The 27,488-nt window shown below is 34.8% G+C and overlaps 3 protein-coding genes across 3 annotated transcripts; all 3 read left to right on the forward strand.

The window, feature by feature from the left end:
• The first annotated feature begins 10,061 nt into the window (after window positions 1-10,061).
• LOC133308898 (cytochrome P450 82A1-like) lies at window positions 10,062-10,665 on the forward strand. The gene is given in 2 exon segments (XM_061509633.1): window positions 10,062-10,451; window positions 10,454-10,665. Coding segments are annotated over 2 exon segments (576 nt in total). The 5' UTR covers window positions 10,062-10,087.
• Window positions 10,666-20,346: 9,681 nt separating this feature from the next.
• On the forward strand, window positions 20,347-22,485 carry LOC133308907 (cytochrome P450 82A4-like). Its single transcript, XM_061509644.1, has 2 exons — window positions 20,347-21,343; window positions 21,685-22,485. Exons 1-2 carry the CDS (start codon window positions 20,393-20,395, stop codon window positions 22,312-22,314), a joined length of 1,581 nt encoding a protein of 526 aa, XP_061365628.1. The 5' UTR covers window positions 20,347-20,392; the 3' UTR covers window positions 22,315-22,485.
• Window positions 22,486-25,209: 2,724 nt separating this feature from the next.
• On the forward strand, window positions 25,210-27,242 carry LOC133308905 (cytochrome P450 82A4-like). Its single transcript, XM_061509642.1, has 2 exons — window positions 25,210-26,169; window positions 26,511-27,242. Exons 1-2 carry the CDS (start codon window positions 25,210-25,212, stop codon window positions 27,138-27,140), a joined length of 1,590 nt encoding a protein of 529 aa, XP_061365626.1. The 3' UTR covers window positions 27,141-27,242.
• The last annotated feature ends 246 nt before the right edge of the window (window positions 27,243-27,488 follow it).

Genomic DNA, 27,488 nt, shown 5'->3' on the forward strand with positions numbered 1-27,488 from the left:
AAAGTCGCTTAGAAAATTATAAGAAAAATATGATAATTCTTAGAAAATTATGTAGTTTCAGAATCCAAAGTTTGGGATTAAAATGCTAAGCGTAGAAATTAAAGTTAATACTGTGTGTTTTATGGCTAAGTGGTTATATATATGCATTTTAGCACATAACTCTAGGCATACCAGAATTCCTACGTGAAGCACTTGGTGGGCTGAGGGTGGTTTACTATTCTATTGCCTCCTTTCACCATTTTTGAACTCAAGTTGTCACCTTTACTTGATTTCTTCCCTCTTTGAGCTTGTATACACTTAAGAACATGCATGGTGAGGAAGTGTGAGGGTGTATTCCGAGTTTCCATCCTCTGTGTGTGGGTGAGGGTGCTGGTTTTGGGTGCTGAAAGCCATAGTCATGGCATTTTGAGGTTCAAGTGGTGACCTTTGGTGAGAAGAACCAACCTTTGTGAAGCCATTTTCGTGCATCTTCCTTGAGTCAGACTTGAGGGGCTGTGTTGAGCTCCAAGAGCATATCCATTCTGAGTTTTGAGCCTTGGTATGTTGTACCAACCTTTAACTTGAGTTTTAAGGCTTAAAAATGGTACCTTGATGCATCTAATGACTAAAAGATGATAACTTGTTGTTGGGTAATGTTGAACACACCTAAAAATGCATGTTTAGGTGTTTAAAATCGGTAAAAACCCAACCTTGGAAGGATATCTTCACGAAATGCAGTTTCTGCATTCTGTCGTGAAATATCCAGATATCTACCCATGGAATATCCGGATATGGGATTTGGACATCCGGATATTAGATATCCGGATATGGGATTCTGGATATCCAGATATTGCATATCCGGATATGTTCAGTGAGATATCCGGATATGGCATATCCGGATATGGTCCCGAGGAATATCCGGATATTCTGGGATTTCGTAGAACAGTAGCTGTGTTGTGTGTACAGTAGGCTATTGGGGGTTTGTGGACCCTAGATTGATGAAGTTGAACTTCGGTAATTAATGAACTAAGTCAGAATCGTTGTGATTAAGGACTTATGGCTTGGTATAGAGCCTTAAGATGTAAAACGTAAGGAAAGGCGTTGTCTTTAATTTATATGCTTGTGTTGCATTATTATTGATATAGTATTGGTCCATAACAGATTGTGAATCTGCTGTGTTTGGACTTTGAGCTGTGGACTCTTGGCTTTTGGAGTTAGCTTGCAAGGTAAGCTTTCGTGTCCTCGGTTTAGCCATGTTGTGGTTCCACCATGTCCCATGGGGGTATGGTTGTATGCATGCTGTGTTACATGCTTTGAATATTTGAAATGCTGTTGAGCTTTATGTGTAATGGCTTTTAATATGCATGTGTTGTTTCATCTTGACGGTAACCTAAGTATGTAGCGTCATACGAAATGGGGATCCGGGGTGAATGCAAGTAGTGTCTTGCACTAGTGTGGGTATTTAGCGTATGTAAATCCTGCATTTCTCTAGCCAGTAGAATAGAATTGACACACATGGCATGATTATCTGCTGCATTGCACTGTTTTAGAACTGATGATGATATCTGCTTTTAAACTTATATTGCACATGTAAGTGAGCTTGGGGAGGAAGATCCTTGAGGACCCCTTGTCTTACTGAGATTTCTTGTTTAGAGATCTCACCCCACGTTTGGGGAACGCTTATTTCAGGTTCTGGTAGTTTGGTGACTGATGCCTCTGGTGGCAGGAGGCCAGAGCTTAGTTGATGATAGTATGTTGTTTGCTGCCATGACTGGATATGGATGCTGTTTATGTTTTTCGCTATTTATGTTTATGTTGTTATTGAGACTGATGTTGGGCATGTTGTCTTATTTGAGTGAGCATGGGGATTGTACATGACACTTTATGATTAATGCTTTTGATTTGGAGTTGTATAAACTGTTAGATGGTCCGGCCTACGTTGTTGTAGTTTCGTGACTAGAGCCACACTTTTATTATCTATGATTATGAGGTATTTCAGTTAGTTGTTTTATTGCAATTACATACAGGCGATGTTTTATTAATTGATTAATAAGCAAGTTGGTAATGATAAGGACATCATAATTGGAAAGAAAAAGATATTCCGCATTTTTAATTAAGCGCTGCTTAATACGATAGTATGATAACATTACCGGATATACACGGGGTTTTACATTAAGCATTGATAGAGCATCATTAAAGCATCATTTCAGTATTACTGTATCAGAGAAATTAAACCTGACCTTTATCTCATCCATAACCTTAATACCTTTGAATTAGTTTACTGTTTTCATTCCTTTAATTGTCTTTTATTTTATAAATCCAATCATAAAAATTAATCATTTTTCCTAATTTCTTTACTTAAGTAAACCACACTTTATAAACTATCTCCATTGGAATGATCTTGGACTAACACATCCCTTTATTACTTGTGACACGTGCACTTGCATATTTGTGTGATTTATTTAATTGATTGCAAATTGCATAACAACAAGCCATATACATAACTCTAGATCAGACATCATGGTCCCTAAATAAATAGAGTACAAATACAACAGTACATGCTCTCCAAAAATAACATCTATAATAAATAGTAGCCTCTGGCTACCTAAAAATCCATATCCTCATGCTAGCATCTCAAGCCACGGGTAGGGTCCTTGCCCCGTGAGGGCTCTCCAACTAACTGTGTACCTGAAATCATATTCCCAAATGGGGTAAGAGACTAATCTCCAATAAGCTCCAGATTTATAGAGAACTCTTTATGCCCTGGGCCCACTTCCTGCATGATAGTCAGATACATAATATACAAAATATCATATACATCATATATCATATTGTACTGAATATATCTCATATAACATCTCTGAAGTATGCAGTCATTCCCCAAGGACCCCTCTCCAAGTGGAAATCAACGCACTTATTCCCAAGGGTCTCTCCCCTACATGGAATATCTCATATCTCATTGGTGTACACCGTTATTCCTAAGGATCTCTCCCCTACATGGAGTTGATGCACACAGATTCAATGGCCAAGAATCATTATACATATCACATAAAACATGTCATATCACATCATCATATATCTCTATATGAATGCATCTATATGATATATCTCATACATATCATACAACCCGACCATAGTCCGTACACTATGGCGGAACACAAAGTAGAAGCGAATCCCTTAAACAAAGAGCTTACCTCTCGAAGCTGTATAAATGGCCTACCCGAAGTACGAGTTACCTAGTCTTCTCTGATGTAGGATCCTCAACAAGACTCCTAGGCGCACCTAGAATAGGGAATCCGCACAAATATCAATAAAATGGTTCAAAGTCAAGTAATTAACCAGACACACCATTTATTGATTTCAACTTTTACTTATAAATTCTTATGCCAATATTATGCCATACACACAAGTCATAACCAATTTTCTTTTAACTTAACCATATTAGACCATGGGTGGGTGGTTCTTTGTTCAACAGATCCCCACATAATTCCACACATTTACCTAGTTTTAGGATAGTCTCAAAAGGATTTCAGAACACTCGTTATTCCTCTTAGCACCTTAAAGCCTATTTTCCCAATATAAGACAGAGTGCCCATTACAAAAGAGATATAGGGTTTCTATTTGTCTAGTGTCTAAACCCAAGCTTAGACAACTATATAAATTATTTTACGCATAAAAATGTTCTCGCTTTGTGAAATAGTATCTCTGAACATATACCTCCTTCGAAAATGGCCAAAACTCATTTTAAGGTCATACAAAGGAGCTACCTTATTTTCTTTTGTCTTTCACTAAAGTGAAGGTTCACACACCTTAGAATATTATTCTACGCATGAAAGTGTGCTCGCTTTCCAAAACAGTAACTCCTAGCACATACCTCCTTTCAAAATGGTTAGATTCACATATCAGGCCCAAAGAAGGAACTTATTCATTTTTCTTTTTATCTAACCCAACCAAAGGTTTAAACATCTTATCATATAGTCCTTAGACCGTAGAAGTGCTCATTAGCATAAACAGTCACTCTAAAAACATACTTCCTTTGTAAATGGCTAAAAGGAACATAAAGAAAACCATGCTAATTTCATGATTCCAATGCTTTAGTCCATCAAATTCAAGCTTATCATACACATCTAATCCAAGATTCATTATGTGGTCCTGGGAGACAAGTGTCCATCTACCTTAGACATCAGTGAGGGGGCAAAGTCTTAAGGAGACACATTCTGTGGGCTCGGATTTTATCCTTCTGATTTTGCATATCTGATTCATCATTCTATCTGTCTCAAATATCTGACAAGGAAGTCTGTTCTTTAATTTTTTTATAATTGCACAGTGATAATTCTGATCATCTACTCCTCTGCTTTATACATGGGTTCAAACCTCTTAGTGATTTAATATCACCCACTGTCTTTAATAACAATCTTAAGACAATTTTGGTGTTTTGAACCTGTGATCAGTATATATTATGTTTCTTATTTTATATATTGTTTCTGTTTTATTTACTGTGTGATTAATCTGTGTGATTAATTAATCTGTTTGATTAATTTCAGATTTTGTTTGTGTAACAGAAATGGCTGGTGTAAGTACAAACGCTGCCAATCTTACTGCCTCTGTTCCAATGCATGCTGACAAGCCTGAAAAACTGAATGGAACAAATTTCAAATGTTGGCAACAGAAGATGTTGTTCTATTTGACAACTTTGAGTCTAGACCGTTTCCTCAAGGAAGATGCTCCTAAACTGAATGAGGGAGAAGAATCTGACAAGGAAAAAGTTGCTGCCATTGATGCTTGAAAGCATTCTGACTTCCTTTGCAGAAACTATATTCTCAATGCTCTGGACAACACATTGTATAATGTGTACTGTACCCTAAAGACTAGTAAGGAACTTTGGGATAGTCTGGATAAGAAGTATAAAACTGAGGATGCTGCCTTAAAGAAATTCATAGTTGGCAGATTCTTGGACTTCAAGATGCAAGACTCCAAATCTGTTGTGAGTCAAGTTGAGGAACTTCAAGTGATTGTGCATGAAATTCATGCAGAAGGAATGTCTCTTAGTGAGTCTTTCCAAGTTGCTGCTTTCATAGAAAAATTACTGAATTCTTGGAGAGACTTCAAGAATTATCTGAAGCATAAGCACAAGGAATTGTCACTTGAAGATCTGGTTATGACATTGAGAATAGAATAAGACAATAAGATGTCTGACAAGAGGAATGGAAACAATCCTGTGATCTCCAAGGCTAATGTAGTTGAAGAGGGATCAAAGTCAAAGAAGAGGAAATATTCTGAAGATGGAAATGCTAAGCAAGGAAAGGGTAAAAAGTTCAAAGGCAACTGTTATAATTGTGGGAATCCTGGCCACCGTGCAAGGGATTGTAAGAAGGAACAAAAGAAAGATCAGAGGAAGCCAAAAAAGTTCAATAAGAAGAAGAAGAGCACTCAAGCCAATATGGTTGATATTGCTGATCAGGTTGAAGAACTTAATCTGACAGCAGTAGTGATGGATTGCAATCTGATGGGAGACTCTAAGGAATGGTGGGTGGACACTGGTGCCACCAGACATGTCTGTTCAAATAAGTGGATGTTCTCCTCCTATACTCCTACTGATAATAACGAGAAGCTCTATATGGGTAACTCATCTACTTCAAAAGTTGAAGGTGTGGGTAAAGTGGCTTTGAAGATGACATCTGGCAAGATAGTGACACTGAATGATGTGTTGCATGTGCCTGATATTCGCAAGAACTTAGTTTCTGGATCTCTGTTAAGCAAGAATGGCTTTAAACTTGTATTTGTTTCTGATAAGTTTTTTTACTTACTAAGAATGATGTGTATGTAGGAAAGGGTTACCTTAGTGAGGGCCTTTTCAAACTGAATGTGATGACTGTAAACAATTCCAATAATATTAATAAAACTACTACTTCTGTTTACTTGCTTGAGTCTTCTAATTTATGGCATAATAGATTAGGACATGTTAATTTAAGATCAACTAAGAATTTAATTCATTTAGATTTATTACCTAAATTTGAATGTGTTAATAAAAAATGTGATGTATGTGTTGAATCAAAATTTTTGAAATTACCTTTTAAATCAGTTGAAAGATCAACCGAATTGTTAGATTTAATACATACTGACATATGTGACATGAAATCTACACCATCTAGGGGTAATAAGAAATACTTTATTACATTTATTGATGACTGCAGTAGATATTGTTATGTGTACTTACTTAATAGTAAAGATGGAGCTATTGTTGCTTTTAAGCAATATAAGAGTGAAGTTGAAAATCAACTTAACAAGAAAATTAAAATGGTAAGGAGCGATCATGGGGGAGACTATGATGGCCCCTTCGAGGAATTCTGTATAGAGTCTGGTATTATACACCAGACAACAGCTCCATATTCACTCAATCAAATGGAATTGCATAAAGGAAAAATCAGACATTGAAAGAGATGATGAATGCCATGTTGATTACGTTCGATTTATCACATAATTTGTGGGGAGAAGCCATTTTGACGGCTAACTACATTATTAATAGAATGCCTCACAAAAAGACAAATAGCATACCATATGACATATGGAAAGAAAAGAAGCCATCCTTGAAATACTTTAGAGTGTGGGGGTGCTTGGCTAAGGTTGCGGTTCCTAAACCTAAGAGTTTGAAAATCGGACCTAAAATCGTGGATTGTGTATTCATCGATTATGCACTTAATAGTAGTGCTTATCGGTTTCTAGTTTACAAATCTGATGTTTCAGATATACAAGTTAATACGGTTATTGAGTCAAGGGAAGTTACTTTCTTTGAAGACGTATTTCCGTATAATAAAGTACATGAATCAAGTGGCAATAATGATGACAACATTATGATACCTTTGGATCCTACAACTAATATTGATCCTGTAGAGGATGTAGAAGATGAACCTAGACGTAGCAAGCGGCAAAGGACAGCCACATCCTTTGGACCTGATTTTATGACGTATTTATTAGAAAATGAACCTCGGACGTATAAGGAAGCTATAACGTCCCCGGAAGGACCATTCTGGGAAGAGGCTATCAATAGTGAGATAGAGTCTATCTTGTCCAACCACACTTGGGAATTGATAAACCTTCCTCCTAGAAATAAGCCTTTAGGAAGTAAGTGGGTGTTCAAAAGAAAAATGAAAGAGAATGGCACTATTAATAAATATAAAGCTAGACTTGTGGTAAAAGGCTACAGGCAATGTGAAGGTCTCAACTATTTCGATACTTATTCACCTATTACAAGGATCACATCCATTTGGATGTTGATCGCGGTAGCTGCATTAAATGGATTAGAAATACATCAAATGGATGTTAAAACCGCCTTCTTAAACGGCGACCTAGAAGAAGAGATATATTGAGAACAACCTGAAGGTTTCGTTGTTCCAGGACAAGAACGAAAAGTTTGTCACTTAATAAATTCCCTTTTACGGGTTAAAGCAAGCTCCAAAACAATGGATGCAAAATTTGACAAAGTTATGTTATCAAATGTATTTCGAATTAATGAATGTGAAAAATGTGTCTATGTTCGAAATACTGAAAAAGGATTTGCCATTGTTTGTCTTTATGTAGACGACATGTTGATCATGGGTAGTAATAATCAAATGATTAAAGCTACTAAACAGTTACTTAAGAGTAAGTTTGATATGAAAGATATGGGGATAGCAGGTATTAAAATCCATAGAACATCTACAGGGTTGGCCTTATCACAGGCTCACTATATAGCTAAGGTTCTTGAGAAATCCAAAAATTTGAATATAACCCCTATGAGGAACCCTGTAGATTCTAATCTTAGTTTATTACAGAACACTGGTAAAGCTACAACACAAAAGGTATATGCTCAAGTGTTGGGGAGCCTTATGTATGTTATGAACTGCACCAGACCTGATATTGCTTATGCAGTAAGTCTGTTAAGTCGCTTTACTAGTAATCCGAATGAAAATCATTGGAAAGCTATGGTAAGAGTTTTGGGATACTTGAAGAATACTCAAAATTTTGCTTTGCATTACGAGAAATACCCTGCAGTTATAGAAGGGTATTGTGATGCAAATTGGATCACCGGTTCTAACGACACTAGATCCACAAGTGGATATGTGTTCACCCTTGTTGGAGGTGTTGTATCTTGAAAATCGTCCAAACAGACTTGCATTGCAAGGTCAACCATGGAAGCATAATTTATTACTTTAGATAAGGCCGGTGAAGAAGCCGAATGGCTTTGTAATTTTATTGAGGATGTTCCTAATTGGCCAAAACCGGTACCAGCCATATGCATACATTGTGATAGCCAAACAGCTATTGGAAGGGCCAAGAACGTTATGTATAACTGTAAGTCTAGACATATACGTCGTAGACATGATACCCTAAGACAATTACTCTCGAATGGAATCATTACAATTGACTATGTTAAGTCTAAGGAGAACATAGCAGATCCGTTAACCAAAGGGATTCCTAGAGAGTTGGTTGAAAATTTGTCAAAAGGAATGGGTTTAAGCCCTATCAATTGTTGAGCATTGCAGTAACTCTACCTAGAAGAGTGGAGATCCCATGAACTAGGTTCAAAGAGACACCTAAGTGATGGTCAACTGTTCAAACACTGCGGAGTTTTTAAACTCATACTCATTCCTATGACAAGACAGTGTATTTATGAGGGTAAGCACTTAGACTTTTAATGATTTCTTAATATGTTGTGTTCAGATGATGTATAGTGAGTTACATCACAAGAAATCACCTATGTGAGTGAGAAGTGAGAGCCGCTTCTACGAGAATTTTTCAAAGGCCGATTCTCTAAAAACACTCACAGAACCAGACAGGTGTCCCACAGCCAAAATGGGCAAAACAAAGGACCAACAATGCTAGAGAAGCAATTGTGTGACTCCTATTGTCTAGCTATACACTAAAGGTTGACGATTCAAGTCGGCCAGACCACCGATTGACCAAGTATATCCGATAGGTTTTCACTAGAGAAGGTTCAAAGGTAACTCCACCTATCTCGATGCACTCACATAGGGAAATGGCTAAGTATCAGCCTAGGGCATTATGCCCTTCAGCTTATATAGGTCCATTTAATTAATCACGCAGTATTAGCACTAATAGCTACGCTTAGAATTTTAATCTCAAACTTAGGATTCTGAACCTACTCATTTTTCTAAGATTTTTCATATTTTTATTTTATTTTTCGCAGCACATTTCTGGTACGCGCTTTTACATAGCCAGTATCAGTTCTGGCACCAGTTCTCATTATTTTGACCTGAAACTTGTTATGTCAATCCTATATATTTTTCTAGTGACATATACATACTTTTCATAATTTTTTGGGATACTCCATCAGTACGCATTTATACCGAGTAACAGAACCGGTATCTGCACTTTTCGTTAGAAAAACAACTTTCAGCATTTCTAATCACTTACTATAATTATTTAAGCTTGCTTATAATTATTAGGGTCAGTTATGGAATTATTTCCTAATTCTCATATTTTATAATTACTTTCCTAAATTAACGGTGCGGGTTCTTACATTCACCTCACCTTCAGATATCTTCACAAAACCGCTACCGACGGTACTTCTCGACAACTGTAAGAAATTGATCAGCATGAAGGATGGGAGAAGCATTTAAGTTTACGGGGGAGTTTTGTTAAGTAAACGTTAAATGCCATTCTTAATGGGTTTAAATTTGGATAGTTTATGAGTCATGAGGTTAGCATTTATTTTAGGAGTTTTGAAAGGTTAAGAGTCAGTCATTATTTTTGTTATTAATGTTGAAGTGTCTCTCTAGTTTCTTGTGTCAGTTAAAATATTGAAGAGTCATGTCTCTTGATTTTCTTATGTGAGTTATGAGTAGTTAATTAGTGATGTTATGAGACTCTTGATTAGCCTTGTAATGAGTCTCTTCATTGGTACTTTCAGTTTTTTGTGTTGCCTATTAACAGGCTTCATGTAATGTAGAATTTAGAAGTAGCAACAAAGTTTAGTAAAATTGTTATCTTTCTCCACAAGTCCTCGTGACATTGTTGAATAATTGTTTTATTAATTGTTTTATTTGTTGATTCTGTATTTGAGCGATCCTACAGAACTGACACAACCGCGGTTACCCTTACATGGGCAATGTGTTTGCTATTGAGAAATCCTCTTACATTGGAAAAAGCTAAAGAAGAACTTAACACACATCTTGGGAAAGAGAGATGTGTTAGTGAATCAGATATAAATAAACTAGTATATCTTCAAGCTATAGTTAAAGAGACTCTAAGATTGTATCCACCAGCCACTATCTCATCACCCCGTGAATTCACAGAGAATTGCACTATAGGTGGCTACCATGTTAGAAAGGGAACTCGACTAATGCCAAACCTATGGAAGATCCACAGAGACCCTAGTGTTTGGTCAGATCTATTGGAGTTCAAACCAGAAAGGTTCCTTACCACTCACAAAGAGGTTGATGTTAAGGGTCATCATTTTGAGTTGTTACCATTTAAAGTGGCAGAAGGATTTGTGCTGGAATGTCCCTTGGCTTGAGTATTGTTCATTTCACTTTGGCCAGTTTTTTGCATTCCTTTGATATCTTAAATCCATCTATCGAACCTATTGATATGACTGAATCCTTTGAATTTACCAACACCAAAGCTACCCCACTTGAGATTATAGTTAAACCATGTTTGTCTCCCAACTGTTATGAAACTATGTGATCCTTAGTTAAATGGTGTTTGTCTCACAAAATGTTATGAAACCAGGTGATACTTGTGGTCTAAGGTTTCATTGAAGTGTCTTTGAAACCATGTAATCCTGTTATGAATTTATTTCAATGATGCATTGTTTTTAAATTTAGCAAAAATAAATAAATAAATCATGAAAGAAGAAGTAGGGCATAAGCATTTATATGGGTGCTTTGGCTTAATGCTACGGATGAATTGCATGTATAAGTCTTATTGGGTGGTTAGATCTCCACCTTATCTATTATCCTTCTCTCTATCTTGATCCTCTTAGTATTGTCTTCTATTTCTTCCTCTTTGATGTAATAGCTGATTGGACAAAATTAAGCTTGACCAAGCAATATTAATAATGCTTTTCAATTATATTTGTGACTATTTCCTTCTTGTTTGGCAAAAAGACTTGTTCTACCTGATGAGATGGTGGTGGTGGAGCATCATTTGGTCGTTAGTGGAAAATCATAATTCCCTTTTCTACTCTTAAAAAAGGGAAAAAAATTCATTGCAAATAAAATGAATGGCGAAGACCAAATGATGCCCACAAAACTTGTTTTTCCATTCAAATTTTTAAATCTTTATTATGTTATTTTTATTCTTGTGTGATACGAGAGGATGCTAAAAATTGTTTTGATGCTTTGCATATTCGACAAGTAGATATATATAGTGAGTGACTAATAGTAGATAGCTCCATTTTTGTAATTTTTTTTTTGGTAATCATTATTAAAATTAGAAACTAAATTATTTAGATTCACAGCCCATTAATGTATTTTGAAAAAATTCAGCATATACTTTTGGCATTTTCAAATAAATTAAAGCTAAGGCATGACATAAGGATTCACTTGTTGTTTATAGCAGGAAAAGAAAAGTTTATAAACATCTATACCATAATTTTGGGGGTTTAATTTTTTGCAGCAGCGTCAGAGAAGTTATGTCTGCCGTAAAGACATTCTTTTTAAGAAAAGGTGAGACCCACTAATTAAAAAAAAAAAGTCATTACCCAATGAATTCCCGAGAATACATTGTGTGCGGCAGTAAAAGCAGAAATAATTTTGTGACAATTTTGTGTCATAATTTTAATTTTATTTTTGGATATAGGAAAAAAAACAACAATTACAATCTATAAAGTGTTGGGCAACTAATACCCATATAATCTCTACCTATTAAATTACTTCTACATCCTAACGGAAGTTCTACAAAAAGATGGACGTCCTAATCATCAAACTGGTGAGCATAGCAGGCTAACCAATCAGCTAACATGTTACCCTCTCTATAAGGTTTTGAATTCTGCTAACAATGGGAGCAAGAGGACGGTATTCCTGGCACCCTCTATTTATCACGTTAATTGCAACCAATAAGTCCCCCTCAACCCAAACATTATTGTATCCTGCCTTTCTAGCTTGTTGCACCCCCTCGAGAAAGCCTATCAGTTTCTGCAGTTAAGGAGTTTCCATGTTCTAATCTCCCACAGAAGCCAATAATCTATTTTCTCCTATCATCCTTTAATACTCCTACAAAGCTGGAGCTCAACCTTCTGTTAGTACTTGAACAATTGACATTCACTTTAATCCAGCCTTGTCTTGGGTGTTTCTGTAACACCCCGTTCTAGAACCGGTTTGTTAACATCACGTATGACATTAGGCGCAGTGACAATCACAATAATTGAATTAAGGTACGAATAAACTTTTTCCTTTTTATTTATAAACGTTTATATTTAAAATCAAATTCGTAATTAAAACAATTTCAATAGTTGTAATCATAACTTAAACTATGTGTGGAACACCTAATGTAATTCTGTGTAGACCATATGTAGCTACCATAGTGTGCCAAGTAGTCCCCTTGGACCAACAAGACTTATAAACTCATTTTTATTGTTATTTAACACTAAACATCTCCACTCTTTATTTATTTAAGAAATTTATATACTACTTTTATGGTCCCCATCTTCCAATATGTTATAGAATTCTTCGTTAGCTACGCGTGGGTTCAACCGCGCTCAAATCGGAGCACCGTAGCTCAAGTTATGAATTTTCGAAGAAAAAGTGCTGAATTTCATAGAAGAAAAAGTGCTGATAGCGCCAAACTTACTGACTTTTTTGCGTCTTACGGCGCCGACAGCGCCAACTTGGCGCTGATAGCACTAACCCACTATTTGGTGGAGCCAATAGCGCCAATTTGGCACCAAAAGCGCCACGGTTCTGGAGATTTCACTATATTTTGGTATTTTACCCATAACTTGAGTTATACTTATCTGTTTGACACAATCTTGGTCTCGTTGGAAAGCTAAGAAAAAGATCTATAACTTCCATTAAGACACAAGGGTCCAAATCTATCATATAGTATATAAAAAATGGACAAAAAGACATGACATCTTTATTTTTACATTAATTCTCAACCTCAAAGGTTTTCTTGCACCTAATAGTTATTGTACAACCATTTCAATACATGATTCTTGCCATTTCAAGGCTCACATGGTATCCAAAGGGCTTAATTACATAAATGTACTTCAAAATGATTACACACCAAAGACTTAGAAATAACAAGTGACCAAAGTCCCATCAAGGCAATACAACATCAATGATCGACTTCTAAGTCCTAAATGCATTCATCTATTACTAATGCATCAAAATATCTCAAATATCATCTATCATATGCAAGCTACTCGCGCCCTTTGTCTCGCCCAGTATCATCTCTGCTTACACCTGAAATAGAAGTCCCCAAATGGGGTGAGATAAAACTCAATAAACCTAGGGTTCTTGGAGAATTGCTCCAACCCCAGAGTTCACTTCCTGCTTGAAGGGTTAGTATACCCATGGCATGAACTACATCATATATCCAGAGGCAATAACAGTAATGATTTAATCACAGCATACTCGTGTATTCAAATGGCCAAAGAATTAAACAATCAAATCATCACACACGCTTCAGTTGCATCTTAGTCCTTTCCACTAAGCATACAACCTAGCCCCTAGTGCTTGTCCATTGGCCTTTTCTCTTATGAAACAACAATACTATATGAATGCAAACATACCAAAATACTAACATTACCACTCAATCATCCATTCATTAACCATTACTTCCGTAAAAGCAATGGTGGAACCACAAGAGGGATTAACCTCCAAGATCCAAAGGTTTACCTCTTGATGTTTCCTCTCCTTTTGCAAGCTTTCTTCTAACTCCCTTATCCACACCAACGTTTCTTGGTATGTCCACTTGGAAATTCCTTCCAATCACCAATACACCCTATTCAAGAGTGTGAAATCAATCAACATATATCCATGAATACATCTATCTTTATCAACAACATAGAAAATCCACACTTTCAAGCATAATTTTCCAAGATTATTAAAACTAACTCCAATCACAAATTAACTTCACTTCTACCATTTATTTACCATTCCTAACAACTTTTACAAAGAAAGTTAGTCTCAATCTCTCTCCAACATACCCTATTATTCATGCATTTTCATAAACCAAAACCTTAAACATGCATCTTAATCAAATTAACCAAAATGGATGGAAAGCTTACCACAATCCAACCACAAAGGTTCAAGGAAGGATAACCAAGCAATAAGGAGACAATGTTTCACCTCAAGGTCCTCCACTTCAAGATTTTCGCCCCCTTCCACAAGGAATATCTCACTCCACCATGGTTCCCACTCAAAACTAAGTTAGGCTTATGAAAGAGGAAGAGATTTGGAGTGGTTTTGGCTTTGGAATGAGTTGATTTGGATGAGAAATAAGAGAGTTATGGTTTAGAGCTCAACTTCCATGGCTTCTCACCCTCCCCTCCACGGGTTGGTCGCTGGAAGAAGAAGAAGAAATGAGATTGGGTTGGTGTTTTGTCACTTATAAAAGGTTAAGTTATCTCAACCGGGTATCAGCTCATCTATCTAGTTAACTCCACTCACTTCCAAACTTTACCCAAAGGTCTCGAATATTTTTCTAGTAATATTTTTACTAATAATTTTATATTTTTGGTACTTTTGCCTACACCCATTTTTATCCCTTAATTATCACTAACTGCACTTTTTGATCCAAAATTATTTCAACTCACTAATACATGATAATTTACTTAAATACATGTAATTTACTATTTAATTAGGTTAGGGATATTATAGTTTCCATCTTATATCTTGAATTGTCTTTTGCACATTAGAAAGACCATCAGAGGAAAGGATCTTTTAGGCAATTAGGATGTTGCACAGATAGTTCTTTATTGCCAAGCTAGTCCCTCTTTCATGCAGGTTCTTGCCATTAAAATCATCTCATTCCTTGCTTTTCATATGTGCTAGCAAGCAACCCCAAAGATTAGGTGCGAGTTCTGAACTGAATGTAAGTTTGTTCGTTTTGTGAGATTATCTTTCAGCCATATCTGGAACGGTTGGGTGAAGAAACTGGGATGCAAGGAATGGTGGAGAAGCCTTTCCCATACTCCCTCACTCCAACTGTAGTCTCTCAGGCTATGCAAGCAGTCTTCCACGTGATTTTGGCATCTGGGACATGTATCTGAGGTAGTGAACTTACGCTTCATTCTCCTAGCGTTCGTTAAGAATCTCATTTTTAGCTTCCAACAAGAAGAACCTAATACGGTTAGGTCCATCCCACTTCCAAACCACGTCGCAACCTTGGTCCACATAGGAATTAATTAAATTAATTGAGTTTGGAAATCATTTAGAGTATGGTATTAAGCTATTATCAAGTAATTCCGCATCGTTAAGATGTTGTAATCACATATGTGAATAATGTAGCAAAGGAAATATAATAACATGATGCAATTAGATAATGATGGAAGTTTAAAAGGAAAAAAATTATTTGTTTATTGTAATTGAGCATTGTGATTGTAACCGCGCTTAATATCATAAACAATGCTAACAAATCGGTTCTAGAACGAGGTGTTACCTACCTCCTAGCTTGAGCGAACTAGTCAGCGAGGGAATAATAGCTCACTGATCCCGCTCGCTACAGCGAGCTGGTTCGCGAGCAGTGCAAGACTTAGGATTTTGGATTTAATTCAATTAATTGAGTTTGGGAATCATTTAGAGTATGGTATTAAGCTATTATCAAGTAATTCTGCATCGTTAAGACGTTGCAATCACATATGTGAATAGTGTAGCAAAGGAAACATAATCACATGATGCAATTAGATAAGGATGGAAGTTTTAAAAAAAAATTATCAGTTAATTGTAAATGAACATTGTGATTGTAACCGCGCTTAATATTATAAATAATGCTAACAAATCGGTTCTAGAATGAGGTGTTACACGTTTTGATGTAACTCTTTACGTTGAGATGATGCATGTTGAACTTTTTGCACCATGGGTCCTTTTTCCTTCCTTTTGCTTTCAGTTAGAACCTCTTGGACTGTGTTGGGGGCCGTAATTCCATATTTGTCCTTTCCTTTATTTTCCCCTCCTTTCTTTTTCCCTGTTCCTTCTGACATCAACTTTTTCTAAGGTTGGTTTGTTGTTTTCGCATTCGACACTAACATAGGAGTCGTTCCTTCATTCTGAATATCTGAGGATATCTTCTTTGAGGCAGTTGATTTCCTGATTTGCTGACCTTAGGCTTCTGAGTCTTAACGCTAGGCTTTGTTAGGCTGCCCCATGTCTGTCTGTTGCCCGTTGACCTTGGCTGATCATGTTTTTCGATTGGGATGCTGACCCCCTCCATGTCTCGCTGGAGCTGTCCTCTGCCATCGATTCCTTGCTTGTCTTTGGACTACCATCCACGCACCAAACACCTCATTGTTCTCTTTTGTCTCTGACCCTCCTTCTTTTAGGTTGCTTTCCTGCTGCCCTTCTACGTTAGCTGATTCCTACACCAAATCATTGACCCTTTGTGACTCTGTGTTCTTCTGTTTAGGGCTTAAAGTCATAAATTCTTGAACCGTTAATTTACTCAACATAAGTGATTTTATTAATTGACAAAGCATTTCAACAGTAAACTCTCCTGACAAGTTTTAGGTATTAATGTTTCTCTAGATATTTTTTTAAGATAACATGGAGGTATTCCCACACAATCTCCTTCAGTCATCTTATTCTCGGAGTACGGTCCTAAGGCTAACTCCTCATTGAAACATAGGGTGCATTGGACCACTATTAGTAGAAGAAAGGTGAGATTAATCCCCCTTCGAGGCAGTTTCCCTCTGGCCCCAAAGAATTCCAAGAAGTTGTCTTATATATATCTATCTATCTATATATAAAAAAGTGTGAGTCCATATGAAAAAAGAAAAAGAAAAATAAAACATGGACCCCGTTGCGACTTCGGCAAGTGCACCAGTCGTACAAGTAATAAAGTGATAAGAATAAGTTGTCGATCCCACGAGGACTGGTGACCAAACAGTAATTTATCTATTTAATTAAAGTTGGATCAATCGTGAACGGGTTTCTTGAGATATTTTAATTAAATTAAAATAGAATTTTAACTACTTATTTTTAGTTTTCAATATTCAAGAAATTAAATTCAGAATTTATAATGCTAGAAAATGGTTTTAAGTTTTTATAAAAGATGTAGATAAGACTTAACTTCCCTACTGATTTTCAAACTAGTTTACCTATTCTTATAATTACATTCAAGATCCAGTTATTAATAGTTCTTTCTATATTCGATTAAACCCCAATCCCTTGGTAATCCAATCCTTTACTCCACTCAAAAGCCTAATCCTTTAGTACTTTTTCATAAAGGAAGCATTAACGCAAGAACATACAGTTATTAATATTCAAGAACATAAAGATAAGACTTAACTTCCCTACTGATTTTCAAACTAGTTTACCTATTCTTATAATTACATTCAAGATCCAGTTATTAATAGTTCTTTCTATATTCGATTAAACCTCAATCCCTTGGTAATCCAATCCTTTACTCTACTCAAAAGCCTAATCCTTTAGTACTTTTTCATAAAGGAAGCATTAACGCGAGAACATACAGTTATAGAATTCATAAATCTATCCCTAGATCATGCAAATTCCACCAATCAACCAATCTGAATCATACACCAACATCCCTATTGTCATGCACGACTCATGTTTATCTACGAGTGATCAGTTCATAAATAAATCTAATCATAAAGAATAGATTAATTGCATAACTTTAAATCAAGAATGTAAATCATAAGAAAGGCAAACAGCGTTTAAGAACCCATTGGTTCCGCCTAACCCTAACTACTTAAGGAATTTAGCTATCCATACTCATAAAAATAGAATTAAAAGATACTGCAAAATAATTAGGGTTCATGGTAAAACTTGATTAATGCTGATGATCAATGATGCGGATTTGATCTTCTCTTTCTCCTCTGCACCGCTCCAGTATTCCTCCTCCGCTACTGCCTTCGTCTTCATCTTTGAGTTCTCTTTTTCTTCGCGTCTCCAGAATTCTTTTCAAGGGCTTCGTTGCGTTGTATTTAAAGAGTTAAATTGGGCTTTGTTTCTGGACCAGCTCGCTGAAGCGAGCTGCTCAACAAGAATTTTTCTTCTCCTCGCTCGCTTGCTCGCTGAAGCGAGCAGCAGAGCGAGCTTAATTGGATTTCTCGCTCACTTGCTCACTGAAGCGAGCAGCAGAGTGCGCTTAATTGGATTTCTCGCTCACTTGGTCACTGAAGTGAGCAGCAGAGCGAGCGTGATCGAATTTTTTTTATAAATATTTATTTTTCCATTTTTCTTTGGTATTCAGTCGATGCCAACTGCTATCTCATTCTCATCAGGTTAGTAATTTGTTATTCTTAGTATAAAACAACCTGAAACAATAAAAAGGATTAGGATCTTATCTAGTTGTTGGCATTTTACTTACTTTAAATTTTTATTAATTAACACTATATTGTTAATTATATTAATTTTTATTTGAACTATATTTAACATTAAAAATATAGTGTCTTGGACACTTATCAGACCCTATATACTTTAATATGTGTATAGAATATAAAATTATTTCTTACAACAACAAAAACATTGATCCCTGAGTTTTAATATAATAATAACAATTATAATATATTTATTTAAGGGTTTAGTGTCTGTTATATTGTGGGAGATAAAATTATTTTCTATACACACATAAAAGTGTATGGAACCCATATTTTTTTTCTTCTCTTTACATGGCCTCGTATTTTTTTATATGTTTGTAGGAGATAAAATTATCTCCTATAACATATGAAATATTTAAGGGTTTAAAGTTGGTTATATTGTAGGAGATAAAATTATTTCCTATACGCACATAAAAGTGTATGGAATCCATATTTTTTCTTTCTTCTCTTTACATGGCTTCGTATATTTTTATATATACGTAGAAGATAAAATTATCTCCTATAATATAAGAAATATCAAAAACTTTATTTAAACAAATCAGCTAAATTTAAAGAGCTTTTTAAATAATCTAAAATTTACATATAATAGTAAAAAAGAAGTCTTTAAATTTAATTTTTTAATAAAAAAAGTCAGGATATATACTAAACAAAAGACACTATAATCTCAGCCACAGAAAATTTCCAAAATAGACAGTACGAGACTCGGTACAGTTTTGATGCAATAGTCCAAAAAAGCAAATTCTTCGAACTTTGTACTTATCCAAAGTTGCATATAAACCTAGGTTTTACTCCACTCGTATAGTAGGACGAAAATTATTCTATATTATAAGATAAATAAAATAGATTCCACACCAATTTATAAAAATAAAAAAAAGGGAAACACACATTTTTATATGACTATAACATAAGAGATAAATATCATCCAACATGAAAGTATAATTTCTCATAAACATATTTTTTTCATTTTCAGTAATTCCATAAACATATTTCTATATACTTGAAAGAGCTCAAAAAAAAAAAAAAGAGCTGCATTCAAAACCACACACACATATATATATATATGGGGAGGATCATCTGACACCGGTGTAAGAATAATAAGTCTTACACCAAATCTTAATCATTGATTTTCTGCATCTAACGGTTAAGATTTATTAGGTCTCACTCATTCATTAATTTTTTAATTCCCAATAAATCTCAACCGTTACATGCACGGGAATCAACGGTTAAGATTTGATGTAAGATTTATTATTCTTACACCGGTGTAAGTTGATCCTATATATATATATATATATATATATATATATATATATATATATATATATATATATATAGGGGAACGATATTATAACAATCAAGTTGTGTTACAACCAATCAATCTCACCATTTGATCGATTATGTTTATACAACGGTTATATTTATTTTCATCTTTGTATGGTCATGATTTATATATATATATATATATATATATATATATATATATATATATATATATATATATATATCACTTAAAACAGCTCACAAAAAAAAAGACCTACAATCAAAACCATATATTAAAGAAGAGATCTTTTGAATTCGGTGTAAAACTTAAAAGTCTTATTTTTTATTTTGTCTATTTAACGATTATAGTTTATTTAAAATTAATAATTAATTAATTCACATAACTCAATAAACTATAATCGTTAGATGAAAAAAAAAATCAACAGTTAAGATACGATGTAAGATTTCTAAGTCTTATACTAGAATCAAAAGATCTATATATATATATATATATATATATATATATATATATATATATATATATATATATATATATATATATATATATATATACACACACACCCCCACACACACACACCCAGCATACCCTTCAATATATACACAACCTTATTCTTAATCCTTTAACCAATTCAAATGGATTCAGTTCTAAATTACCTAAACACTACAGTAATTGGACTCCTTTCCCTAATGATCTTGTGTTTGTTCATATTTTATCGTCCCTCCAAAGTTGCTAATACTAAAGAGGCTCCAACAGTGGAAGGTGGATGGCCTATACTTGGTCACCTTCCATTGTTGAGTGGTTCAAAGACACCCCATAGAACATTAGGTGCCATGGCTGATAAATATGGACCACTATTCACCATCAAGCTTGGTTCCACACCAACTTTGGTACTCAGCAATTGGGAAATGGCTAAAGAATGCTTCACCACAAACGACATGGCCGTTTCATCTCGACCAAAACTTGTTGCAATTGAACACATGACTTACAACCAATCCATGATTGCTTTTGCACCCTATGGTCCTTATTGGCGTGAACTGCGTAAGGTTGCAACTCTAGAGATCTTCTCAAGTCGCAGAGTTGATCAACTTCGAGATTTTCGTGTGTTGGAAGTTCAAACATCGATTAAAGAGCTTTTCAATGTTTGGTGCAAAAGAAGGAACGAGGGTGATTATGTGTTGGTGGATATGAAGCAGTGGTTTTCTCAGTTAACTTTCAACATGGTTCTTAGAATGGCCGTTGGGAAGAGATATTTCGGTGACGAGACTGGGGTTGATCAGAATGAAGGACAGAGATGTATAAATGCTTTGAGAGAGTTCATGCGTTTGATGGGGGAATTCCCTGTGGGAGATGCTATTCCTTATCTGAGATGGTTTGATTTCGGTGGCCATGAGAAGGCTATGAAGGAAACTGCAAAGGAACTCGATAGATTTTTAGGTGAGTGGTTAGAGGAGCATCGCAAGAACAGGACTTCGGGTGAAAAGGTTGATCGTGATCAAGATTTGATGGACGTGATGCTTTCAGTGTTTGATGGAACAACAATTGATGGGTTTGATGGCAATACCGTGATCAAAGCCACAATATTGGTATGTATATATAGACTTATTGAGTTCCCTATTAAAAAATGATATTTCCTCAAAATTAACATACAATTACTTGCTCCTTAATTAGCTAGACATTCTTTGTTCACCTTTGAACATTTTAAATTCAAGTGTTAATATTAAAATAATAAAGAATGAACTGAGAGAGATTCAAACAGTGTGAAAATTACAACAAATTATTTTAACATGCAAATAACATGTCTGTTTGCTTTATTTCTTGCTTTACAAAAGCTGAGACTATTATTTCTAGTTAAACCTGCATTAATATACAGTTTTCTGAAGATAATTGGAATATTTTTCTTACGAAATTTGTACTTAATTTGCAGACATTATTTGCAGGAGGAACTGACACAAGCAGTGTTACTCTTATATGGGCATTATCTTTGATATTGAGGAATCCTATTATACTTGAAAAGGCAAAAACAGAACTTGACACAGAGGTTGGGAAAGAGAGAAGTGTTAGTGAGTCAGATATAAGTAAACTAGTATATCTTCAAGCTATAGTCAAAGAAACTCTAAGATTGTATCCACCAGCTTCTCTATCAGCCCCTCGTGAATTCATAAACAATTGCACTTTGGGTGGCTATGATGTCAAAAAAGGTACTCGACTAATCACAAACCTTTGGAAGATTCACACCGACTCTAATGTTTGGTCAGATCCATTGGAATTCAAACCAGAAAGGTTCCTTACAACTCATAAAGATGTTGATATTAGGGGTCAGCATTTTGAGTTGTTACCATTTGGAAGTGGTAGAAGGATTTGTCCTGGAATATACTTTGGCCTACAAATGGTTCATTTTATTCTGGCTAGTTTTTTGCATTCCTTTGAAATCTTGAACCCATCTACTAAATCTATTGATATGACTGAATCCTTTGGATTGACCACCACCAAAGCCATCCCACTTGAGATTTTGGTTAAACCACGTTTGTCTCCCAACTGTTACGAAACTATGTAATCTGAGTGTTCCTTGGTGTATAAGTGATTGTAAAAACCATGTGATCCTTTGCAATATATTTTGGTTAAGTCTATGTCTCCAAAACTATTATGAAACCCCATGTCTCCCAACTGTTATGAATAAACTTTGTAATCCTAGTTTTATATGGTCAATTTCGGCAGATAAATTAAAATATTGCTTTTTTATTAAATAATTACAAAAATATTGCAATTTAAAACTTATTTATGAATATGTAGCAAATAGTCGCACAAAACAAGCATTAGGGGGTTGGGTCGTATCTCATTTTGGGCAGGACCAATCGTGCCAAAAATCAAGCATAAATGGGGTTGGGACATGCTCCACTTTAGGCTTTTTGTGGGAGTTTGGAGGGGAGTGGAAAGAAGGAGAACAAAGGGGGAGGGAAGGGAAAGAATGGAAGGAAATTGGAGGATATTCTCTCCCTTTGTTTGAGAGTTAAACAAATGGTAAGGGAGAAGAGTGAAGGGTTAATGACATATTTTTACTATTTTAACCTTTTTTAAAAATTAATATAATTATTACATTTTACAAATTAAATTAAATTTAAAATTTCTAACAAAATTATTTATATACTTTTCACACTACTAAAAAAGACCATATTTTTTACGAAATTCCAACGTTGCAAACGACGAAAATTTTATCACAAAATTATTTTTTCGTCGGAATATTTTTCGTCGAAAAGTGACAAAATTTTTTCTCAGATGAAAATTTTAACAAAAGTAAATTTTCTACGAAATTTAGTTTTCGTCAAAAGTTTTGTCGAAAATGATTCCCTCCATCAAATGTTTTAAACGAAAAAAGAAATTCGTCAAAAATTTTGACAAAATATTTTTGGTTCAAAATTTCGATGGAAATATATTTTAAAAAAATTTCGAAGGAAATTGTTGTCAAAATTTTTGTGGGAAATGTTTCATTCAAAACTTTCGACGAAATTTACATTCTGTAAAGAATTTTGACAGAATATTTTTCCTGTCAAAATTTTTTAACGAAAATATTTTTCTTCAAAAGTTTTTACGAAAATAACTTCTGTCAAAATTTTTTGACAGAAATGTGTTCTGTTGAAAATTCTGGTGGAAATGATTTTTTTATCAAAAATTTTGAAAGAAATATTTTCCGTCGAAAATTTTCAATAGAAATGTGTTTTGTTAAAATTTCGACGGATATTTTTTTGACAAAATGTTTTCGTCGAAATTTTTTGACAAAATTTAAATTCTCTAACGAATTTTGATGAAATTTTTTTTCGTCAAAGATTTTTATGGAAATGTGCTTTGTTTAAAATTTTGATGGAAATATTTTTCGTCAAAAATTTCGATAAATATGTTTTTTTGTGAGATATTTTGACGAAATTTAGATTCCGTAAAGAATTTTGACAAAATTAATTTTCCGTCAAATTTTTTTTAGAAATGTTTTTAATCACAAATTTTTTATGGAAAAATTTTTCGTAGAAAATTTTTGCGAAATTTTTTTATGAAAATAGTTTCCGTAAAAATTTTTGATGTAATTGACTTACGTCGAAACTTTTCGATGGAAATATTTTTCGTCAAAATTTTGGACGGAAATATTTTCATTGAAAGTTTTGATGGAATTTAGATTCTATTAATAATTTTGAATGAATTTTTTTCCGTAAAAAATTTGTCAGTGATTATGGCAAAATCTGGTTCCGTCTCTAATTTCGTCTTTAGTTTTGACGGAAATTTTTTGACGTATATGATTTTCATCAAAAATTTCATGACTTTTTTTGATGAAATATTTTTCGTCGATAAATTTTGAAGGTATTTGAGATTTTTCTAATAATTTTACATTTAAAAATGATTCACATTTATGTAGTTTTCACATTTTGATGATAAGGGTAGATAAGTAATTTTTAATATTTCCCCTCTCAAACCCCCTAAATTGGGGTAACTTTAATTTTAAGAAGAATGAGGGGTTTGGAAGGTTTAGTAAAAATTCCCAATTTTTTCCCTTTTTTTTTAAACTCCCAAACAAGGGAAGGGCTTACTAAAACCCTCACTTTCCTTTTTTTCCCCTCTTAAAACCAACTCCAAACAAAGCCTTAGGGGGTGTTTGGTAGGGGAGAAATTTTTTTTAACCAGGTAAATGTAAATAGTGGGGAAATAGTTGTAAACTTAGATAAGTGGGGAATTTTTAAAAATGTTGTTTGGTAGACCGAAATAATACCAGGAAAATTGTATAAAATTTACTGAGACTATGTTTGGAGCAATAACGTAACATTTTTGGCTCCTAAAAGATCATTTCCCTAGTTTTCTTCTTATACCACCTCCAAAGTGGTGTTCTAGAACAGTGTTTTGGAGCCAATTTAACACTGCTTTTAGAGATTCATGGGGAAACCCATTGCCCAGTTTTATTTCTCAGACTCCTCTACCAAACATGTCCATCACAAATCCCCTCCTACACTTACCCATCTATCTCCTTAAAAAACTCCTACCAAACACCCCCTTAGGGTGTGTTTGGTACAAGAGAAATTTTTTGGTGACCGGGAATCATGATTAATGGGAATTCAGTAGAAATTGAGTTTACTTGGAATCTTACGAAAGAGGTGTTTGGTTCGCCAAAATATTACCGGGAATATTGGGTAAAAATTACTGATTTCATTTATTGTTGTATTGGGCCAAGCACTTTGTTGTATTGGGCCAAGCCCATTAGGTTAAAAGTAGATCAAATATTCTCTATAAATAGAGAACCTTTTGTACAGATTATTTACAATTATATAATATATTAGAATACCCTTTTTCAAGTTCGATATACATAGAAGAGCTACAATCAAAATCATATATCAAGCCTTTCAGATATTTATCTCTCTCCACCATACCCAGCAATATATACACAACCTTATTCTTTATCCTCAAACCAATTCAAATGGATTTAGTTCTAAATTACCTAAACACTACAATAATTGGACTCCTTTCTCTAATCATCTTGCGTTTGTTCATACTATGTCGTACTTCCAAAGTTGATCATAGTAGAGAGGCTCCGATAGTGGAAGGTGCATGGCCTATACTTGGTCATCTTCCATTAATGTTGAGTGGTTCAAATTCAACGACACCCCATAGAACATTGGGTGCCATGGCTGATAAATATGGACCACTATTCACCATCAAGCTTGGTTCCACACCAACTTTGGTAATCAGCAATTGGGAAATGGCTAAAGAATGTTTCACCACAAACGACATGGCCGTTTCATCTCGACCAAAACTTGTTGCAGTTGAACACATGAGTTACAACCAAGCCGTGTTTGCTTTTGCACCCTATGGTCCTTATTGGCGTGAACTGCGTAAGGTTGCAACTCTAGAGATTCTCTCAAGTCGCAGAGTTGATCAACTACGAAATTTTCGTGTGTTGGAAGTTCAAACATCGATTAAAGAGCTTTTCAATGTTTGGTGCAAAAGAAGGAACGAGGGTAGCTATGTGTTGGTGGATATGAAGCAGTGGTTTTCTCAGTTATCTTTCAACATGGTTCTTAGAATGGCCGTTAGGAAGAGATATTTCGGTGATGAGACTGTGGTTGAGGAGAATGAAGGACAGAGATGTATAAAGGCTTGGAGTGAGTTCATGCGTTTGACGGGGGAATTCACTGTGGGAGATGCTATTCCTTATCTGAGATGGTTTGATTTCGGTGGCCATGAGAAGGCTATGAAGGAAACTGCAAAGGAACTCGATAGAATTTTAGGTGAGTGGTTAGAGGAGCATCGCAAGAACAGGACTTCGGGTGAAAAGGTTGATCGTGATCAAGATTTGATGAACGTGATGCTTTCAGTGTTTGATGGAACAACAATTGATGGGTTTGATGGCAATACCGTGATCAAAGCCACAATATTGGTATGTATATATAGACTTATTGAGTTCCCTATTAAAAAATGATATTTCCTCAAAATTAACATACAATTACTTGCTCCTTAATTAGCTAGACATTCTTTGTTCACCTTTGAACATTTTAAATTCAAGTGTTAATACTAAAATAATAAAGAATGAACTGAGAGAGATTCAAACAGTGTGAAAATTACAACAAATTATTTTAACATGCAAATAACATGTCTGTTTGCTTTATTTCTTGCTTTACAAAAGCTGAGACTATTATTTCTAGTTAAACCTGCATTAATATACAGTTTTCTGAAGATAATTGGAATATTTTTCTTACGAAATTTGTACTTAATTTGCAGACATTATTTGCAGGAGGAACTGACACAAGCAGTGTTACTCTTATATGGGCATTATCTTTGATATTGAGGAATCCTATTATACTTGAAAAGGCAAAAACAGAACTTGACACAGAGGTTGGGAAAGAGAGAAGTGTTAGTGAGTCAGATATAAGTAAACTAGTATATCTTCAAGCTATAGTCAAAGAAACTCTAAGATTGTATCCACCAGCTTCTCTATCAGCCCCTCGTGAATTCATAAACAATTGCACTTTGGGTGGCTATGATGTCAAAAAAGGTACTCGACTAATCACAAACCTTTGGAAGATTCACACTGACTCTAATGTTTGGTCAGATCCATTGGAATTCAAACCAGAAAGGTTCCTTACAACTCATAAAGATGTTGATATTAGGGGTCAGCATTTTGAGTTGTTACCATTTGGAAGTGGTAGAAGGATGTGTCCTGGAATATACTTTGGCCTTCAAATGGTTCATTATACTCTGGCTAGTTTTTTGCATTCCTTTGAAACCCTGAACTCATCTTCTGAACCTATTGATATGACTGAATCCTTTGGATTGACCAACACCAAAGCCACCCCACTTGAGATTTGGGTTAAACCACGTTTGTCTCCCAACTGTTACGAAACTATGTAATCTGAGTGTTCCTTGGTGTATAAGTGATTGTAAAACCATGTGATCCTTTGCAATATATTTTGGTCAAGTCTATGTCTCCAAAACTATTATGAAACCCCATTTCTCCCAACTGTTATGAATAAACTTTGTAATCCTAGTTTTATATGGTCAATTTGGGCAGATAAATTAAAATATTACTTTTCTATTAAATAATTATAAAAATATTGTAATTTGAAACTTATTTACGAATATATAGTAAATAGTCGTGCAAAAAAATTAGGTGCATTAAGGGGTTGGGTCGCATCTCATTTTGGGAAGGACTAATCATGCCAAAAATCAAGCATAAACGTCCAGCGAAAATTCACCGTT

Source organism: Gastrolobium bilobum, unplaced genomic scaffold (assembly GCF_033153095.1).
Source record: "Gastrolobium bilobum isolate Gb01-03AN ecotype WA unplaced genomic scaffold, APGP_CSIRO_Gbil_v1 utg5203, whole genome shotgun sequence".
Lineage (NCBI taxonomy): Eukaryota > Viridiplantae > Streptophyta > Magnoliopsida > Fabales > Fabaceae > Gastrolobium > Gastrolobium bilobum.

Coding starts and splice junctions, on each gene's coding strand:
- LOC133308907 (XM_061509644.1), top strand. CDS start 20,393: ATGGATTCAGTTCTAAATTACCTAAACACTACAGTAATTGGACTCCTT. Junction 21,344..21,684: donor TGATCAAAGCCACAATATTG/GTATGTATATAT, acceptor CTTAATTTGCAG/ACATTATTTGCAGGAGGAAC.
- LOC133308905 (XM_061509642.1), top strand. CDS start 25,210: ATGGATTTAGTTCTAAATTACCTAAACACTACAATAATTGGACTCCTT. Junction 26,170..26,510: donor TGATCAAAGCCACAATATTG/GTATGTATATAT, acceptor CTTAATTTGCAG/ACATTATTTGCAGGAGGAAC.